Genomic DNA, 17,984 nt, shown 5'->3' on the forward strand with positions numbered 1-17,984 from the left:
CACCTTGTTTTCTCAAATTCCGAAACTGAAGTGTATCATACATACAAACAATGGCATAAATCGTAAATGTGTACAGCTCTATGGATCACCACAAATCAAACACATCTGTGTGAGCACTGCCCAGGTCAAGAACAGAACATTACCAGCACCCCAGAAACTCCCCTAGGTGCCCCCACACTATCCCATCCCTCCTAGTCAATGATAACCACTAACCTGATATCTGATGTCTGACAACATGGGTTCATTTTTGTTGTTGTTTATATTTATGAACTTAAGATCTTTGAAATATGAACACCAATAAATTTGTTTATTTAAAACATTATACACACTAAACCAATGCGCATAATTCAGGTATACGAAGGACCTCATAACATCCATGAAAAACCAGTATCATATATACAAATTTGATGTAAACAGTGTTTTTTGACTTTAGAATGTCTAAGTGGAATACTTGTCTTTTAAAAGTCCTGTTCTGTCCTGTTCTGGTGCTGAGACTTCCTTTACTTTTTTTTTTTTGGCAGCTGGCTGGTACAGGGATGGAACCCTGGACCTTTGTGTTATCAGCACCACACTCTATCCAACTGAGCTAACCGGCCAGCCCTAATTTTACTTTTTATTTACAATGCTCTGTAAGTTTTTAATAACAGCTTTATTAAGATATAACTCACATACTGTATAAGTCACCCATTTAAAGTGTACAATTCAATGGTTTTCAGTATATTCACAGAGTTACACAACCATAATCACAATCAATTTTAAAACATTTCATTACCCCATTAGTATTTATTCTCGATTCCCCCAACCCACGGCCCTCCTAGGCCTAGAGAACCACATTCTGCTTCTATGGATTGGCTTATTCTGAAAATTTTATAAAAATAAAATTCTACATTATGTGGTCTTTTGTGACTGGTTTCTTTCACTTAGCATGATGTTTCAAGGTTCATCAGTGTTGTAACATGTATCGGTACTCCTTTTTTATTGCCAAACGATATTCCATTATGTGGAAAAATACCACATTTTATTTATCCATTCATTAGATGATAGACATTTGGATTGTTTCCACTTCTTTGACCACACATTAGTTTTGCCTGGTTGTGAACTTTTTTTTCCCCCTTGACAGCTGGCCAGTAAGTATGCTGTGAACCTTATATAGGAGACATGTACATATATAAATGTTTTCTTTCATGTTTGGCTTTTTTTCAATATTAAGTTTGTGAGATTCATCCATGTTGCTGCCTGTAGCTATAGTTTGTTCATTTTTACCATTTTACAGTACTGCTTTGTTTGAATACACCACTATTTAATTATCCACTCTACTGCTTATGGATATTGGAGCTGTTTCTAGTTTAGGGTTATCACTAAAAATACTATTATGAATATTTCTATACAGTCTTTTGGCACACATACGCACAGATTTCTGTTAGGTATATGAGAGGGATAAAGCTGCTGGGTCATCGTAAGGCATATCATTCATGATTTGTAGGTATTTGATTTTTCAAATTTAGTATACAATGCCAGACAGTTTTCTAAAGTGGTTGTATCAAGTAACACTTCCAACAGCACTGTATGAGGGGTCCAATTGCTCACGTCCTCCACGACGCTTGGTTTTGAGTCCTTTTCACTTTATCCATTCTTGCAGGCCTATAGTGGCATATCATTGTGGTTTCAACTTGTATTTAATGAACTAATGAAGAGGAGGACCTTTTCATGTGTTCATTGACCATTTGCATATTATGGGGGAGTGGGCAGGAGAGATGAAAACTACCTGTTCAAGTCTCTTGCCTAGTTTCATATTGGGTTGCCTGTCTTTTTCTGTCTTATTTGTAAGGGTTCTTTAAATATTGTGGATTTGAGCTCTTTAAGAATTGTGTTACAAGTATCCTCTCCAATTCTGTGATTTGCCTTTCATACACATAATGCTTTGTTTATAAACAGAAGTTATTTTTAATGTAGTCCAAATTACCAATCTTTTCCTTTATAGTTAGTGCTTTTTGTGTCTTGTTCAAGAAATCTTTGTCTACTTCCAAGGTCATGAAGATATCATCCTATATAATCTTCTTAAAACTTTATTGTTTTGCCTTTCACATTAGGCATATAATTTACCTGAAGTTGATTTGTGTAGATTTGTGAGATGGGGTCAAGTTTCTTTTCTTTTTAATTTTTTTCAGGGGGTGTGGCTGGCCTGTACCTGGATCCAAACCCTTAACCTTGGTGTTACAACACTGCTCTAACCAACTGAGCTAACCTGCCAGCCCAAGTTTCATTTTTTTACATTGGCATGTCTGATTGACCCATTTTTTGTGTTTTTTTTTTAAAGATGACCAGTAAGGGGATCCAAACCCTTGACTTGTTGTTGTCAGCACCAGGCTCTCCCAAGTGAGCCAAGGGGCCATCCCTACATAGGGATCCGAACCCGTGGCCTCGGTGTCATCAGCATCACACTCTCCCAAGTTAACCACGGGCCGGCCCTGACCCATTTTCATTGTAGGAAAAACCACCTTTCCCCCACTTCTTTACAAAGACATCTTTGTCATGAATAAAATGTCCAGATTCCTGTGGCTCTGTTTCTGGATTCTCACTTTTGTGCCATTTGTCGGTTTATCTTGCTCCAATTCCATACTGCACTTGTATCATCATCATCATCATCATCATTTTACAAATGAAGAAACTGAGGCATAGAGAGGTTAAGTAGCTTGCCCAAGTAAGTAATTTGCTAATTAATGGCAGAGCTGGAAATTGAACCCAGGGAGTTTGGCTTTGTGGTTCATGCCCTTAATAAGCTTTACGGTTTCTCAAGCTGAAGCGTTCAAACAACAAACACTTTATTTCACTACATCAAAGGAGGCTTTGCGTGAAGTCTTGGAAACAGGAAAGCCGCCGCTGCACACGGCATAGGTCCTGGTGACTAAAGCCACAGACCGAACCCCCGTTTCCCGGTCCCACCACTAGAGGGCACCGGTAACTTAAACTCGCCAGGGACGTCACTCCCTCCGCTCCCGGTTACGTTTCAACCGATCAGAAATACTTGCCCAAAGCGCACACAGAAAGTTGTCTAATTCAGTCTCAAGGCAGGAGTGTAACAAAGAGAGACAAAAGATCTGTCTTTTTAAATATCTTCAGGAAGAAAGACACCACTCGCTTCCTGGCTAATTTGTCTCATCCTTAAAACACCTTATCCTAAGAAGTTTCTCCTTAAATCTATTCCTCTTCCTAGCGTAGCTCGGTTCGTTTGTTCTACCTTTAGTGGAACAAATGGCATCCTCATGGAAACCACTCTTCAGAGGTGCTTGTAAATAAAGAGGTGTATAGCTACGAGGTCAAATCTCAGTTCTTATCTCTCTCAGAGAGAGAATAGTACTTGATTACGTTTCACTTCTTGGCAATTTACAGGTTTCTTTGGTCTCTTCTTTTTTTTTTTTTTTTTTTGTTTGTTTGTTTGTTTGTTTGTTTGTTTTTAAGATGACCGGTAAGGAGATCTTAACCCTTGACCTGGTGTCAGCACCACACTCTCTCAAGTGAGCTAACCGGCCATCCCTATATAGAGATCCGAACCCGTGGCCTTGGTGTTATCAGCACCACACTCTCCCGAGTGCGCCACGGGCTCGGCCCTCTATGTCCCTTTTAAAATGTAAAAACCAAAAGTGGACTTTGCACTCCAGCATTCCATCCAGTGCCACATTTGCTTCCTGATTCTTGAATGTTACACTGTCAATATACCAAAGCAATATGCAATTATTCAATAAAATAATTCAACTTTATCAATTTGATAACACAAACCACAAATAAAGACAATGACATAGCAATATAGAACATGCTTAATATTTTAAGCTTAACAAAGCATGCGACACTGCACCTCTGCTTTGATTAAAGCTGTACAACTTAGATGTTTATGGACTGTCTAGGAGGCAACATGAAGATAAGAAATAATTGATTTGTTAAGTTTGGGGCTTGAGGGTGATTGGTGGTCTTTGTTTTTCATTATTGGTATAATTTTGAGGGCTTCTAAAAATAAGTGAAACTTATTTTTATTTTATTTATTCGTAACTTATGAAGCACACATTACACGTGAGGCCCAGGGTATTGCAAGGTAGACAAAATCAGACACAGATTCTGCTGCTAGAATAAATAATAGCTGACGTAGTATAAGTGCTTACTATGTCCTAAGTACTATTATCACCCCTATTGTATAGGTTAAGAAAGTGAGGAGCAGAGAAGTTAAGTAGCTTATCCAAGGTCATACAGAATAAAAGTAGAACAAGAACGAACTCAGCCACTCCAATGTGCGAGACTTCAGGGTTTAACCAGTACACCACACTGCCTCTCACAATAGCCTAATAAGATAGAAACGGGATAAATGACATTCAATCACTCACCAAATATTTACTGATCACTTATGACATGTCAACTACCAGAGTAGGTGCTGGGAATATACAGATAAACAAGACAAGCACAGTCCCTGCCCTAACGGAGCTCAAACTATATAGATACAGCATTACGGGAGTTCAAAGGAGAAAAAGAGACAAGTATCCATCTTTGAGGTTATTTAGGGGAAATTCATGTCCTTAAACTCTCTATTCTGTTCCTGGCAGAGCATCAACCATGTGGCCAGAAGAGGGGATGGTAGGTAGCCTCAAAAGACAGGTAATGAGAGGTGGTGACATCTACTTATTCAGCAAACATTTGGAGAGGGGATTCAAAAATAAGGTCAGGGTCAGGTGAGGGGACTGGAGGTCCCTGTCAATCCCAGACTCTAGTTCCTGTTCAACTTTTACTCAAATGATTCTTGAGCATCAAGTGCCAAACACTGAGCTATACTTTAGAAACAGAACTGTAAATAAGCTATAGCTCCTCCCCTCCAGGAGCTTATACTCTAATGAGGCAGACAGACAATTAGGCAAAAAATTCCAGTACCATGTACTAAGGCCAATGATAAAATGAAGCATGGAATGAGATGGGGCACTTTGCAGGCTGGGGCCAGACAGCAAGAAGGTGGCATCTACACTGAGTAGTGTAAGGGAAAACTGGAGTTAGAAAGGAGGTGGTTTGGGGAGTGTGATCTAGGCTGAGGGGACAGCTCGTTCAAAGGCCTGGAAATGAAAGAGGGCCTAGGATTGCAATGACACTCTGGTTTAATGCCACTAAATTGCTGACCAAATTGCTAAATTCCGTCATTGCTCATTCCCAAGTTCAGGAAGGGTTCCAAGCGCGGGTTCAAGGGCCAAACTGAAACAGACTGTTCTCCACCTGATAACCCCAGACTTCTGCCCGACCAGGCCATCTTACCCACCCTCAACACTTTGTTACTTGTGTTAATAGTTTCTCTTGCTGTTCAGTCACTCAGTCAATCAATAAGCCCTGTGCTAGACTCCATAAGAATGAGAGGGCTCCACCTGGCTCCCCAGAGGAGGAGTTGGGATAGTGTCTTCCCCATCTCTGGATCCCATGCAGCATATAGTTCAGTGCTTTGCACACAATAGTACCATTGAGTCTACTAGACATAGACAAAATGAAAATAAATTCATCTGACAGCACAATGACAATCTCAACCGACGGCCTCCACATTCGCAGCCCCTACTCCCAAGCCCTCTATCGCTGCATATCAAGACACTTCTCCCCTTTCCTTAGACTCTGCCATTTGCAGACTCCAAGGATCTCAGAACAGACCGAAGTAACAGCTTCGTGGTTAAAAGCAGAAGTTTCAAAATCAAGATAACCTAGGTGGAATCCTCTTATTAGCTCTACGATATTAAGTCAGTCACTCAACCTGCAACACTGTCAGTGTTCTCCATCGGTAAAATGAGAATAACAGCAGCTCTTTCACTGGGGTTTGTTGAATGAATGTAATCGGGCTGAGTTGAGAGTAGTAAATGACACAGTCTGCGTAAGGAGATGATCATGTTGCTTGGCATATAAAATGCGCTCAATGGGCCGGCCCATGGCTCACTTGGGAGAGTGTGGTGCTGATAACACCAAGGCCACGGGTTCGGATCTCTATATAGGGATGGCCAGTTACTCACTTGGGAGAGCGTGGTGCTGACAATACCAAGTCAAGGGTTAAGATCCCCTTACCGGTCATCTTTTAAAAATAAAATAAAATAAAATAATATGCGCTCAATGAATGGCAGCTGTAGTCGAAGGATGCGATGATGTGATAGAGTGAAGTGGATGATGGTATTTATGAAGGTGATACCGGAAGGCTGGTTGTCAGTCCTGTAAGTCACTGGTTGAGCCACAGCAACCCCGCCAGCCCAGGCAGCGTCTTCCAGAGGCAGGCCCTGAACAGGACGCGCGTAAGAGATCCGCTGTCCCTGGAGACTCAGCCCACGCTCCGACCTCCGCTAGGAGCGCCAACCTGCGTCACTCGCGGGGCGGGCCAGTTCCTCCGGAGCCGTCAGACACATGGTGGGAACGTGAGGGGGCGGGGCCGGATCCCGCGCCCTGGGCCAATCGCCCAGCGGGAGGCGCTCAGCCAATCGCAGAGGCGCTGCAGGGCACTAAGGGAGGGGCCACAGAGAGGAGCGGCGGCGTCATAGGTCACTGGGAGGGCCGTGGGCGGGGCCGGCGGCGCGGCGCTAGCCGGGGCGGAGCGGAGGTGGCCGGAGTAGTCAGGGGTGGTGATGGCGGCGGCTGTGATGACGGCAGCTGCAGCAGTCTCGGCCCCGGCGCCGGCGGCCTGCGCGGATGGCGCCTCCTCAGTGCACTGGTTCCGCAAAGGGCTGCGGCTCCACGACAACCCGGCGCTGCTGGCGGCCGTGCGCGGGGCGCGCTGCGTGCGCTGCGTTTACATCCTCGACCCGTGGTTCGCGGCCTCCTCCTCAGTAGGGATCAACCGATGGAGGTGAGGGGTCCGGGGCGGGGTCGCGGGGCCGAGGGACGCAGCCGGGCCTCTGGGGCACCCGGCGATCAGCCCGGCCTTTCATCCAGCCACGGCCGGAAGGCCCAGGCCCAGGCGAGGTGGGGCAGGGAGACGGAACAGGCTCTCCAGAGGGGAGAAGCCGGGACTAGGGAAGTAATTAGTCATCCTACTAATGCTGGACCAGGGCTCAACCTCTGACCAAGCGCTTTCACACCGTGTGTTGTCCCCTTTGAACCTCACAACATGCCTGTGGGATAGAAATCGATCCCCGTTGTGCAGATGAGACTCTTGAGCCCTGGTGTCGCAAAGTTGACCTGCCCAAGGACTTGCAGCCAGTGAGTGGCAGAACGGGGACTCCTGGTCTAGAGCTGTTAGGGATGTGCTCTGGGAGGGAAAGAAAGGAGGTTTTGTAGTGTAAGAGCAGGGATGGGTTTCTGCTCCCATTCTTCAAGTGAAGAGCCCATTGCTGGGCTCCTAAAGGTCAGTCCTAAACCTCCGGTTTGTTTGAATCCGCCCTTTCACCCATCCGGGCTTCCTTCCACCCAGACTGTCCTGCCTGTGGAGGTGTCCAGAGACTCTGGCTTAGCATTAGGTAAGGCCTTCTCCCCTATATCATAGACGAAGTCCCCAAGGGCTTCTTCAGGTAGACATATTTTGTGTCCTGAGCTCCAGAGCAGTGCTTAACCCATTTTGAGGAATCTCCTCAGCAGCTATGACCTTGCTAGAAAAGTTAAAAAGGAACCCAACAGAGTGTTACACTCTGCCTCCTCATGAGATGATTTTAAAGGCATTTGAGCCATTGTAGATTAGATGTTTATGAACTCTTGCTCTGAAGTTAGGGAGCAGGAAAGCCATGATATCAAGGATCCCTCTTTGATGACTCCCAGAAGATGGAGTCAACAGGATCATGGGAAGGGATTAACAGATAGGTAGTTGGTGTATTTCTCTGTGACCAGTATTCAAAACCGAGGAGTTTTGAGACACTACGTATTCATCACTCTTTAAAATGTCCTGCAGCAGTCGCTTGGTTTGTTTGCATTGTTCTGGGGGATGTTTGCTTGTGGCCTTCTTGCACCAAGCAAACAAAGGGCAGGATTATTCCCAGGACATTGTGGCTCTGCGCACATCGTTCTTTTCTCTCCAGGGTGTATACCCTGCTAGGAGAGTGAGTGCTCCTAGCAGTGAGTCTATTACATGCCCCCTCCAGACCCATTTGTATAGAGGGAACAACTAAAGATAGCCCTGTGGAGAATCTGCCCACACTGTTTTCAGTCTGCTCCATTGCTCTGTCTCTGCTCCAATTTCTATAGATAGAAGGTTGGGTTTGACAGACATCTTCAAATGACCATCCCTAGTGTGGACATTAAGCCAAGCCTCAGACTTTGCCCCCCTCCCTTTAGCAGTGTGCCCATTCGAACAGAGTAGATAGAATCCTGCTACCTGCTTGTTACATTGTCACAAAGGAGTTTCTTCTTTTATTGGGTGTTGGGGGACATTGCATAGGATTGCCTACTCCTTTGTGGTTGTGGGGATTAAAAATCAAGAACAAAAACTCAGTTGCTGATTAAATTACAATTTGCTAGGAACTAGGTGTTTATGGATTTTCGTGGATGACCCTTGTGTGATTGTGATTTCAAATGAGTGGAGAAAAGGAATGTGGCAGCTCAGATGCCTAAGTCAAAGCCTGAAGTCAGAGACTATTTACGAATACAGATATTAATTGAGTGATTATTTAATGAGTGCCTAATAATGAATAAGCAGATGTGTATCTGTGCTCCCAGAGCTCCTGGAGCATACATTTTAGTGGAGAAAGACATGTAAACAACCATAATTTAGTAGAACAAAGTGCTGTGAAAAAAATAAAACTGGGGCAGACTAGAGCAGTGGTTCTTAGTCTGGGCTGCACATTGGAATCACCTAAGGATCTTTAAAAGATGCCTGGGCCTCCTTCCCCACAATTCTGATTGAATTGTTCTAGGAAAGGGCCTGAGCATTAGGGTTTTTCAAACTCACATTTCAGCAAAACTGAGAAGCACTGGACCACAAACCTCAGCCCTGCCACCTGGGAAGAGTGTTGCAGTGCACTGGCAGGAAGTCTAATTAGTGTTGGCGTTCAGAAAAAAGAGGTGAAATCACACAAACAGATCGAATATGATTACTGCTCCTGGGCCTGGAAACAGACACACTCCTGCCACCCACATCATTCTCTTTGCTCCCTGGATGGATTGAGGGCAGAGCCTCATACTATTTCGTGACAGGTTTGGGAGTAGAGGAGCATGCTGGAGCTAGCCATACCTCTGCATAACTACAATATGTGTAACCTTCCAATGGCTGTTTCTGGATCTGGGAGTGGTCTGGGAGAATTGCACTGCAGCATAAGTCCTACCTCTATAACTGCTTGAATTGCTGCTTCTGAGAACCTTCCCTAGGAAGGGCGGGGACCATCTGCAAGAGGTGGGGGGAGTCAAAGTCTGAGATCTCTATTACCTTCTCATACCTCCTACACTGACTCCCACATAGCCTTTTCCTGCAGATGAAATCAGATTAAAATAACCACAAAGCACTTCCTAAGAGTAAGAGGACAGAGAAAGGCAACCAAGAAATATGTGTATTTATAGGCATAGGAGAAGGCTAGCATGGAAGTGAGAAGTTTATGGGCTAATTGGAGTTATATGAGCCTCAGGACTTTTTTTCCCCAAGCACCAGTTAGCTAAGTAAGCCCTTTGCCATTTTCCCTAGCCCTGCCTTCCCCAAATTTGCTGCATCTGGAAGGAGGTACTGCAGCAAGAACTGAAACAAAAGGAAGATGTGAGCAACTTCTAAATTTTAAAATGGATACTCAGGGGCTGGCCAGTTAGCTGACTAGTTTAGAGCAAGGTGTCATAACACCAAGGTCAAGAGTTCAGATCTTCGTACTGGCCAGCCACCAAAACCAAAAAAATTTTCAATAAAATAAAATGGATACTTAAAATAGGTCCTTGCACTTTTTCGTTACCTTTCTTTCCCTGCTGCATCGTAGGTAGGTGTTGGCAACATTTCTGTTCACACTATTTAAATCATTTTGTCCCTGGCTATACCTCTTTCAGGAGCTTCAGGGACAGAGGAAGTGGTAGAAATAAAATATCTTCTCTCTCAGCCCATTTTTCTAAGAGTTAGTAAATGAGGTAAGCTGGGAACTCCCCAGGATGTCTGAGGACAAATGTGTCTCTTTTCCCAAATGCTGGCAGCTAGACACTGTTGGACTGTCAGCGTGGGTGGTTCTTCACTGGCACTTGGTCAGCAAGAAGGGGTTGATAATTATACTGGTGAGGAAATTTGAGTTCCTCTGAGCCATTCACACTGGTTCCCAAGTGGGGCACTTTACTGTTCTGCTGAGGAAATGTTTTCATTTGCCTAAAAGGGATGAAAACCTCCTTCATCTTTCCCTTTCAACTTTGGAAAGAATAAATATATTTTTATCTGAATGATACTTAGAAATCAGTCCGTGCCATGGATTGTGGGTTTAGTTTATCCTTTTCCATGGGGCTTAAGCTCCTTTAATTACTTAGGAGAAATTAATTTCTATTAATATCCTATATAGCCAGTCTGCACGGGCCAATGGTATCATCATTATGGTTAGATAACCTCGGCATGAGGCAGAAGCACGTGGCCAAGGGCGATCTGGACCCAAAATGAGTTCACTGTCATCCTTCCTCTTTTCTCCCATTAAGAACAAATAAATAAAATATTCAACACAAAATCTGCCATGCCTACAGAAGGTCTTCCCTAAATGTAAGTACTTAGCCAAAGGATCTGCCTGTTTTATTCTAAAGGACTAGCCTCACAGAGTCCCTGAATTACAGAGTCCTCTCTGTACAGTATTTTTGGAAATCCCAGTTTGGGTTTCTCCACTTCTGTCTGCCTTTCAGCTCCAGAGCACTTACATAACATCATTCAGTTGTACATGTTGTCTGATCCAGAGAGTGAGCTTTAACTGCTCTCACAGGACTGTGTGCTCCAAATTTTGGCCATGTGAGCTCAGCATGGAGCTGCCAAGAGTGAAGTGACAGCACGAAACACCACCACCTCCAATGCCTAGGCCAGTTTCTTCTAGACTCTCCTGTCAGTAGAGTCATGAGAAACTGGCCACGTGCAGAGTGCTCTAAGGAAGCACAGGCCCAGGTTCTCTCGGGTGAAGGAATACATGTGCCTGACCCAGTGAGCATTTGCTCAGTAGCAGCACTGCGCCATGTTCCTTTCGTGTTATATAGAGCTGTCACTTGGCAGGCCTCAAAGATGTTGCCACAGTGGTGGCTTCCCTTTCTCCAACTGCCTGAAAGCCCTTCTTCCGTCTCCTGCCTATTCCCTCCTGTGGGGCTGTCCTGAGCCCTTCCTTCCTGGAGGATCCCTGCAGGGCTTGACTCAGGGGGGATGTTGGAAGTAACAGAGCATTTCTAGAGGGCCAGAGAGGAGGCAGAAACCAGGATCTCCAAGAAAATTTAGTAGAGACAAATTAGAGGCAAGAAAGACAACTTGTAAACAGAACCTAGAAATAAAATTCAGTTTCCTAGAGCAGTGCGTCTGAAACTTTAATGTAGAAATGAATTACCAGGGAATCTTGCTAAAATGCAGATTCTGATTCTGGAAGTCTGGGATGGAGCCTGAGATTCAACATTTTTACAAGCTCCTGGGTGGCTGATTCACAGCCAGTGTTGAGGAGACCACACTGAGAGGAGCAAAGATCTGGCAGCACAGGTATTGGCCTTTGAGTTGGGCCGTGGTGCTTCCTAATGGCTGAGCCCTGGACAGCACAGCCTCAGCGCTCAGGCAGTGTTGTTGAAAGACAGTGAACCTGGTGGTTAAGAACAAACACACTGAGCCAGACAGATTGTCTGGGTTTGAATTCTGGCCACTTATTAAAAATATGATACTGGGCAAGTTTTACTTACTCTCCATGCTTCAGTTTCTTCATCTGTAAAATGGGGATGATACTAGTACCTACTTCATACAGCTGTTTGAGAATTAAATGAAGTAATATAGGTAAAACAATAGCATAGTGCCTGTTCATTAAATGTTAATTGTTATCATTATAAATATTTAGTTGCTGCATTCAGAGTTGGCCTTCTGCTTTCTGCCTCAATTATAGACATCTTTTGTCAAAGAAGGAAAGGGTTCTCATAGGGTTATCTCTACTTTAGAGATGCTGCAAGGAATCTCTTCTGATAAATGAGGTCTAAAAATAAAGTTCTATAAAAGGCAGGTTGCTACATGTTCTGGAACCTAGATTTCATGTGCATTTCAACATTATTTATAATTTCAAGTCAAAGTCCTGTGCAGCTTGGTGGACTGTGAAGGACAAAGCCCCCAGAGTGCATGTCAGACCTTCCTGGGAACCACAGATGGAGGACCCTCTGTCCTAGGGTTGTGAAATTTAAATCCCCACAGTTTTCTCTAGACATTCTACCAGCAGGGCCCAGGTGATGTGAGGCTATTTGCATGGGTCTCTCTCATTTTCCTTCTGGTAGCAGTGATAAACTCTGGAGGAGGCCAACGCAAGTGCGTCACTCACAGCTCAGCATTTCTTTTCAGAGGGTGTCAGTTTTTCAAAAATAAACTCACAGAGGCAGAGCTTTTGGTTTGCGTAAAGCAACATTCAACCTTTTAGAGTATCCTATCCCAAGCCTTAGGAGAATCTCCTACCTGCTCTTTAGCTAATGCAATGCCCAGCCCATGCTGGAATGTGGGTCTGTGGCCTCAGCTCTGGGAGTGTGTTGTGTTGTGTACATCAGAGGCAGCATGGGGGCTGGTTCTAGTTGGCACCTGGGAACATGCTGCATCTGTAAGCCTCCAGTAGTCAGGGAATGTGATGTGCTACAGAGGAGGCCCAGGGTTTCACTGTGCTCAAAATAAAATCCGGTGATTCCTATTGTTGACAGAGATGAAGGGTGCTAGGGATGAGGGGGAGATGTCAAGGGGTAGATAGCAGGCACCTTGGAGGGATCTATGACATATGGGGGCTGACCCATCAGGGCTTGGTTCCTGAGGAAGAATGTGAGTGGATTACTTGCAGCCAACCTTGTGTTTGTCAGAGACAGGGATTCCAAACTCATGAGGTCCTGCAGAACCTCAGCCTCAGAACAGTGTTGGCATGCTACTAGAAGGCATTAGAAATGGGAAGAAAACATGGGTTTCAGACTCTGAACGATCTAGGTTCCTATCCCAGCTTTGTCACTTGATAGCTATGATCTTAGGCAAACTAATTAACCTCTCAATATCTCAGTTTTCTCCTCTATAAAATGAGGGTGGTAATATTTCCCTACAAAATGTGTTGAGAGAATTAAATGAGAAAATGCACTTAAAAAGCATGACGATTCATAATCACATTGGTAACCTTGGTTGCCTCTGGGCAAGAAAGCCGAAGAGGCCACTTTTTACTGTGTACTCTTTTGTCACTGGAATTTTGAACCACATGAATAGTTATCTGTTTAAAATGTTAATTTAATTTAAAAATAAAACAGTGAAGGCACCCATCAAATATTAATTTCCTCTCCCTTTCCCCTGGTGATCCAGTTCTCCTGCTGGAGGTCAGATGTAGCCCCCACCGCTCCCACCCCTCCTGCTAGCATGTGAAAATATCTATCAAGAAGTACCCTTTTGGGCTGGCTGGTTAGCATGGTTAGTTAGAGCACAGTATTGTAACAACAAAGTCAAGTGTTAGGATCCCCATACCATCCAGCCACAAAAAAAAAAAAAAAAAAAATCCCTACCTTCTAAATCCTTCTCCTTCTTGGAATGATAATCTTGTTGCTAGAGGTCTGGAGAGGCCAGGAGAGTGAGCCATCTGCCAAGCAAAGCTCTGGGGTCTGGGGACCCAGCCCAGGCTGTGGGGGATATGGCAGTAGAAATACATGCAGCCTAATTAGCATGAGGCAGAAAGGCAGGAGTGTTGTCAGACCATGGTAGGTAGGATTTTCCAGAGCTATGGTAGTCTTGTCCCTCTGTTAATAGGACCTTATTGCTTCCATACCACAGAATTGCACGTGTTTTTCAGATGACTTTCTCCTGTTCTCCCATTTCAGTCTCACAACAACCTTGTGCTGGGTGGATATTTACATATAGCCAAGAGGCTGAAAGGGAATAAGTGGCTTGCCGCTGATCCCAAAGAAACACAACACGTAGAACAGCTCACATTTATCCTGTGATTTCTATATGCCAGGCACTGTGCTAAGTGTTTTTCATGTATTATTTGGTTTTCCTTTTTTTCTTTTCTTTTTTTTGGGGGGGGGGGGTGGGCAGCTGGCCAGTAAGGGGATCCAAACCTGTGACCTTTGTATTATAAGGCTGTTCTCTAATCAATTGAGCTAACCGGCCAGCCCCCTGGTTTTCTTTTCTTAGCAATTCTATGAGATAGATACTAACGTCAACTCTACATTACAGATGAGAAAACAGGCTAAAGAGATTATTACTGCCTAAAGTCACATGGCTAGTGAGTGGCAAGTCCAGGGTTTCAACCAAGGCTGCGCTGATCCTCTGCCATATCACCCCTGGGCTCCAACGAGGTTTCTCCAGTCCTGGGGCATAAACAGTGGACCACTTCCTCCTTGCTTTGTTAGGAAAAGACAGCTACTCTTTATTACTCTTTATTATGTTATCGCTAACCAGGCCCGTGTGGACTCTGCAGGTTCCTACTTCAGTCTCTGGAAGATTTGGACACAAGTTTAAGGAAACTGAACTCCCGCCTGTTTGTAGTCAGGGGACAGCCAGCTGACGTGTTCCCAAGGCTGTTCAAGGTAAGTGTATAGGGCCCCAGAGTAGACAGTAAAATTCTGTTCCCTAGGGTTTCCCCACCAATTGAATGAAATGACATTCTGACTGAGGAAATGGGAATGGCAGGGCTGGTCTGGCCATTGCTGCTAGAGAAACAAAGACAGCTGGTTAGCTTGCCGATGAAATGGAAACTTAAAAAATTCTGTGAAACCAGTGCCTTGTTGGAAAGTTCCCAGCTCAGTCCAGACATAAGAGGTTGTAAGTCATTCCACCCCAGATGCCAGTGGCTTCCTTAGATGTTTCCTTCGCTCAAGCCAGCAAGATTTATTGGGGCTCTTTCTACACCAGGAATTTGAGGGTGGGGTTTCATGGCTAGCAAGGAGCATTTCCCAGCTTGCTTTGTTCTCCTTATTGGGGAAAAACTCAACCTTTCTGAGGCTGTTTCTCCTGGGTAAATGATTAATAAAATTTTCATTTGAGCACCAGATAGGCCTCTGTTTGCCATATCACGTGGCCAGCCCACTTTCCCCCAGCCCCTTTAAAAAGCATGTTTTATGGCCCATATAGAGGCAAAAGTACTCACAGACAGGGCTATAGGACAGATTTAGCAGCACACAGTAGTTTTTATTTTATTTTCAGCAGCACATGATGGTTTCTATGCCCCTCTCACCCCAACTCCAAGACAGGAGGAAAACTCTCATGTCAAGGCAGACAGCTTAGTAGATACGTCATCATTCAGTTCCCCTCCCCGCACCATCCCCCACATAATTACACACACATGTACAAATCACACAGTACCAGTAACTGCTAACATTCATTGACGGTTGACGGTGAGTCAAGAACTGCTCCAAGTGCTTATAAGCATTAACTCATTTATTCCTCACAGCAGCCCTAAGAGGCAGGTGGTGCTAGCCCAACTTTATAGGTGAGGGAACAATAATTTGCCCATGGTCATGAAGCTGATAAGTGGTGGTCTTGATTTCCAGATCTGTGTCCTCACCCATTATATCACATTTGCCTCCCTCCACACTGTCCCCTCTCTTCCCCAGCCAACCCAGTTATAGCCCAGAGATATAGATACAGTTTTCCCCTGGTATCCATGGGGGATTGGTCTCAGGACCTCCCATGGACACCAAAACCCACAGATGCTCAAGTCCCCAGTATAAAATGGCATAGAATTTGCATATAACCTATGTACATGCTCTTGGATATTTTAAGTGATCTCTAGATTACTTATAATACCTAATACAATGTAAAGGCGATATAAATAGTTGTTTTACTGTATTGTTTAGGGAATAATGACAAGAAAAAAGTCTACATTTTCAATACAGACGCAATTTTTTTTCCAAACATTTTTAATCCACCATTGGTAGAATCCACAGATGCAGAACCCGTGGATATGGAGAGCCGACTGGAGATTATTTACATAGTCATTCAGTGTATACGTATTTAGTGAGCTTCTACTATGTACTGGCCCTACACTTAGCATTAGGGTAATAATGATGAATGAAACAGCATGGTTTCTGCCCTGAGAGTTCATACTCTAATGGGGGAGACAGGCAAGTAATGGGCAACCTCACTGCCATCTGATAAATGCTGTGATGGCAAAAGGACAAGGTGCAGGAGAATCATGGAAGGAGGGGGGTCCCCAGGAAGGCTTCTTAGAGAAGGTGTCATTTAATAATAATGTTATTATTATTCACAGTGTTATTATGAGTATTTAATGATGTAATCTATATGAACTGCTAAGCCTAAGTCCTGGCTTACAGTAGGGGCTCAATAAATATTCAATGCTATTATCCTTGGAGTTATAACCCGTTCTGCTAAGGATCTACCCCCCAGGCAGGATGATTTGGGACCAGACTAGCCTGTGTATGGCCACGACATTTGCCCCAGGAATTCAGAGCTTTAAGGGACCATGACTGGAGACTTTGGTTAGGATGTATTTTTCTTCTTGCTAGTTCCATGCTCTAGGGCTTTCTGTGGGGTGTCTGTACAACCTTTTATTGGGTCAGCTTTCTCCTGGTATTGCTAGGAGATCTAGAAATTCCTACTAGAAAGGACTAAATACTTAGAAAAGAATTCCCTTCTTTTCAACACGTGGCCCCTCTGTTCTATTTGCTCTGACCTCCAGACTAAGGATTGCTCCTCCTTCCCCAACTCTGAGAGCTGGAACCTATTAGCTCTGTTTGCTACTGGCCTCAGGAGTGTTGCTGTGGAAACCATTAAGACACTTCACATAGCACAAGTCTGCCAAGAAAACTAGGCCACAAGTTTGCAGGGCTGGGAGGAACCCTGGGAAAGGCTTGCCAAACAGGCAACAGGTGGCAATCCTGTCCCCCACTATCTCCCCCAGTGAGGCAGTGCCTATTTCTGGGCCTGGGGGGTCCTCTGGGAGCATTGTATTTGCAGCCTACTGACTGCACTGGTGCTGGGCTGTTGGCCTCACCTCACTGGCCTGTCCTCCTCAAACTTCTGCCCTCAGATTGTTTGTTTTCCACTTCAAATCACTGTTCCTAGTTTCTTCTGCTGCCCATTCGGACAGGTTTCTAGACTAGCTCTGTCCCCTTCCAGGAAGGAACCCAGCTTCTCCTCTTCCCCGATCACAGCGGTGAGCATAACAGTTTCTCTCTCCACAGGAATGGGGGGTAACCCGCCTGACCTTTGAATATGACTCCGAACCCTTTGGGAAAGAACGGGACGCAGCCATCATGAAGATGGCCAAAGAGGCTGGCGTGGAGGTGGTGACTGAGAATTCTCATACCCTCTATGACCTGGACAGGTAAGAGATGGGTCCCAGGGATCAGGTTGCCAATGATGAGGGTTAGTGATTTGGACCCTGGTTGAGTAGAACTCAGGGAGGTTCAGCAATAGGGTCACCTGGCTCATGAGGTATGGCATTTTCTGGAAGCTGGAGGAGAACGGGCCAGGGTTAGGGCCTGTAGAACAGGTCCCAAGGAGCTTTACGCAATTTGGATGGCAAAGAGGCTTATAGGCCCAAGGCATGAAAGTAGTGAGGATTCCCACTCAGGATCTTCATAGATCTTCTCCTGATATACACCAGCCCCATCTGTGCCTCCTGTCCCTCTTCCATCCTGCTCCTCCACGGCTGTCCTCTGACTTCAGTGGACCCTGCCTATTACCTGTCCCAACAGACCTCTGTTCTCATAGGCCCAGTTTCTGTACCTAAGATAAGTTCCCTGGGCTTCCCTGGCTATCTGGGTTTCCAGGCCATGCATTTCCATGTTGCTCGGGGCTGGGGGGTCTCTAGAGATCCCTGCAGGGAGGTGAAAACTGCAGAGGAGCCTCCTCCCCTGGAGATAGGCCTCTGTGCTCCAGAGAGTCTAAGAGGAAACCCTCTCCTCCCCTTCCCTGCCAGCGC

At 45.0% G+C, this 17,984-nt stretch overlaps 1 protein-coding gene across 1 annotated transcript in view; it reads left to right on the plus strand.

Moving 5' to 3' along the window:
* Positions 1-6,586: 6,586 nt before the first annotated feature.
* The window catches only part of CRY2 (cryptochrome circadian regulator 2), a 32,395-nt gene continuing 20,997 nt past the window's right edge, over positions 6,587-17,984 (plus strand). The window contains exons 1-3 of the mRNA XM_063093488.1: positions 6,587-6,838; positions 14,517-14,625; positions 17,242-17,384. Of these exons, the coding sequence (XP_062949558.1) occupies positions 6,618-6,838; positions 14,517-14,625; positions 17,242-17,384 (473 nt within the window). The 5' untranslated portion in view covers positions 6,587-6,617. The remainder of the gene's footprint in view (positions 6,839-14,516; positions 14,626-17,241; positions 17,385-17,984) is intronic.

This window comes from Cynocephalus volans, chromosome 4 (assembly GCF_027409185.1).
Source record: "Cynocephalus volans isolate mCynVol1 chromosome 4, mCynVol1.pri, whole genome shotgun sequence".
Taxonomy (NCBI): Eukaryota; Metazoa; Chordata; class Mammalia; order Dermoptera; family Cynocephalidae; genus Cynocephalus; species Cynocephalus volans.